Source organism: Papilio polytes, unplaced genomic scaffold (assembly GCF_000836215.1).
Source record: "Papilio polytes unplaced genomic scaffold, Ppol_1.0 DF821400.1, whole genome shotgun sequence".
NCBI classification, from domain to species: Eukaryota; Metazoa; Arthropoda; class Insecta; order Lepidoptera; family Papilionidae; genus Papilio; species Papilio polytes.
The window spans coordinates 1061906-1064731 of record NW_013527804.1 but is presented as its reverse complement, the minus strand read 5'-3'; the positions used below and the strand labels follow the sequence as shown (position 1 = coordinate 1064731).

Below are 2826 nucleotides of genomic sequence, written 5' to 3'. Positions count from 1 at the left end.
ATTACAAAAAACATTCACATAGCCTTGAAACGTTAAGCTACAATTCAATAAATAAATTAGCAGCTCAGAGCTGAAAGTAATCTATACTTCTTTACTAATATAATAAAGCGTAAACACACACTACTTTGTGGTGTAAGATGTCTCAATCACAGTATGTTTTTAAATAATATTTTAAATCAATTGAAGCGCCAATTGCCTAATAGTTTGGGGTACGGACTACCGATCTTGCGGTCGAGGATTCGAATCCCGCCATTAGACTTATGTTGTGAACCATATCCTAGCACAAGCCTAGAGCTTAGTTGGAGTGGTTAAAGGATATATAATATTAGTTAGTAATTAAACAAAAATCTACGAATGTTTTTTTTAAAAAAAAACCTCTATGCATGCAAACATTAAAATAATATGATCTACTTTTTATGCGACTCGTGAGCTGACCAAGTCATAAAATTTAGTTGCACCTATAGCTAGTAACTCTGGTCTATGTGAAAATGCTAAGATTTGAATTAACAATGTTCTTAAAGTTAAGAATGTGTTTAGAGGAAGTTTGAAAATAGCACCAGTGGTGGAGAAATTGAGAAGCAAGTTAGTGTGGTATGGACATGTTATAGAGGATGGGGTCATGAACCAGAAAGTGTTAAATGAATGTGGATGGCTACAAAGGTAGAGGAAGACCGAAGAAAGTATGGATGGATTGTGTGAAAGAGGATATGCTTAAGAAAGGAGTGGATTGAAGAGCACATACTGTGCCGACCCTCTGCAACGGCAAGTTAATGATGATTCTAACGGTATTCTTGTCGAGTTAAGTGGGCAGCGAATTTAATTCTTAAATTACTTACATTTCGTTATTATTCCCAGCAACCTCTTGCAGTATCCATTGCACCTCGGACATTGTAGACTCAGAGACGAGACGGATGCTCGCGTTCTGCATTTTACTCTGATGTAGACGCACTTCGAACTGTATTGAAAAATACATCAAAACAATATACAGACGAGGTGAACAAAATTATTTCCAAGGTACTTTCTCAGAAAGGTACTATATCAAGTCAAATTTAGTGCCATCTCGTGTTTGTATTGACATGTAATAAAACATTTTACTAAATTATAATAAGCGCCATCTTTTGTTATGAAATAAACTAAAGCGTTACAAAATAAAATATAAACATTCAAACGTTATTTAATGAAATTATTGGCAATTATTTGAAATACAATTAATTATACTGACATGTATTTTGGAGGTTTAATTATGTCAAAAATATTTCAAGTGAAATGTCAACTATGCGTCCTCTAACTATTTGAATTTCCTTGCATATATATGTGTAAGACAATTGCAACTAAAATTATATTCATAAGACAAATTCTCTTACTTTACAGAACTCGGAAAGTCCACGGAAGGGGGGCGATTTGATCACCATATTCTCCATAGTGGGGTCCACTGGGAGGTACAGGAAATGTCCTGGAAAAAACCAAATATTAATAAACAAACTGTAACAAATAAATATTATAAATGCGAAAGTTACGATGGATGTTTGTTAGCGCTTGTAGCCTAAACGGCTGAACGGATCTCCATGAAATTTGACACAGGTTTAGAGCATAGTCTGGAAGAACACATAGGCTACTTTTTATCTCGGGAATAGTTACGGGTCCCGTGGGATTCATTAATTTAGTTTTTATAATGTTTACTCGATTGTTCCGCAACGGTTTAACATATCTTATTGAAATTTGGCACAGATATAAAACAAAGTCTGGAGTACACACGGGATAAGGTACGTCACCGAGAAATGTCCGGTTCCCGAGGGATACGTAGCTTTTTGTTATAAACACACACAACTCAAATCGAATGTGCACCTCCATATAAGCTCAGAAATCAAAGTAAGACTAAACAGTTGTGCAATAGTTTAGTCAAATATGTCCACGCGCTCTAAATATGTAACTAAAGGATCAAAGAACTCAAGCGTGAAGCGTAAAATGCAGTCGTTTGAAGAGAATATACTAAAAATAACTTCGACGGTTTTAAAACGGTGCACACAGATTAAAACAAATTGGCGCGTGTAGCTTTTATAAAATATTTAAAGTTTATTTAACGATGGATCACAATTATTTCTAATCTAACTATATCTAATTCATCATCGACTTGCCTCTATCCCTTACGGAGGGTCGGCACAGTATGTGCTCTTCCATACATCTCTATCAGCCGACATATCTGAATCCACTCCTTTCTTAAGCATATCCTCTTTCACACAATCCATCCATACTTTCTTCGGTCTTCCTCTTCCTTTGTAGCCATCCACGTTGTTTTGTCCACGTTTTGTCCCCCAAATCTATCACATGGCTCTCAGTCATCATCTTTTTGATCATGTCGACACGCAATCCATCCATCTCTTCTCCGATTGTGGCATTAAAACTAAATCGCTGCTGCAAAATGTGGGTAGAACAATACTTTTTTTATCTACTTTTGAGAAAATTCAAGCGTCGATCATTTTCACGGAATGTGGGTGGGGCCGCCATCTTTAATCGTTTACTTTTACACCCACGTTATTGTAGCAATTTAGTTAATTGAAATAAAAAAAATATACAACTAAATGATGTGGATTCCTTTCTCTTGTGTTGCCGGATTTTGTGTAAATGCGAAAACCAGAACGAATGGCTTTTTATAGATTTTTGACAAATAAAAATGTTTGAATAAAAATTCAAGAACGAAGAAAGCACTCTTGCTTATTTAATTTGAATTGTTGCAACTCTATCACAGATAAACAAACAAATTATTGCCCGGTTTACACTTGGCCAGTTACAACGGCCAGTCTTAAATTGTAAGGAGACTGGCGCTAA

General features: G+C 35.6%; 1 protein-coding gene across 1 annotated transcript in view; it reads right to left on the bottom strand.

The window, feature by feature from the left end:
- Window positions 1–2826, bottom strand: part of LOC106108690 (ALK tyrosine kinase receptor-like) — a 37362-nt gene that overhangs the window by 25781 nt on the left and 8755 nt on the right. Inside the window, exons 2-4 of the mRNA XM_013289949.1 lie at window positions 1365–1453; window positions 837–955; window positions 436–478 (exon numbers count right to left, since the gene is read on the bottom strand). Coding sequence (XP_013145403.1) covers window positions 436–478; window positions 837–955; window positions 1365–1453 — 251 coding nt within the window. The remainder of the gene's footprint in view (window positions 1–435; window positions 479–836; window positions 956–1364; window positions 1454–2826) is intronic.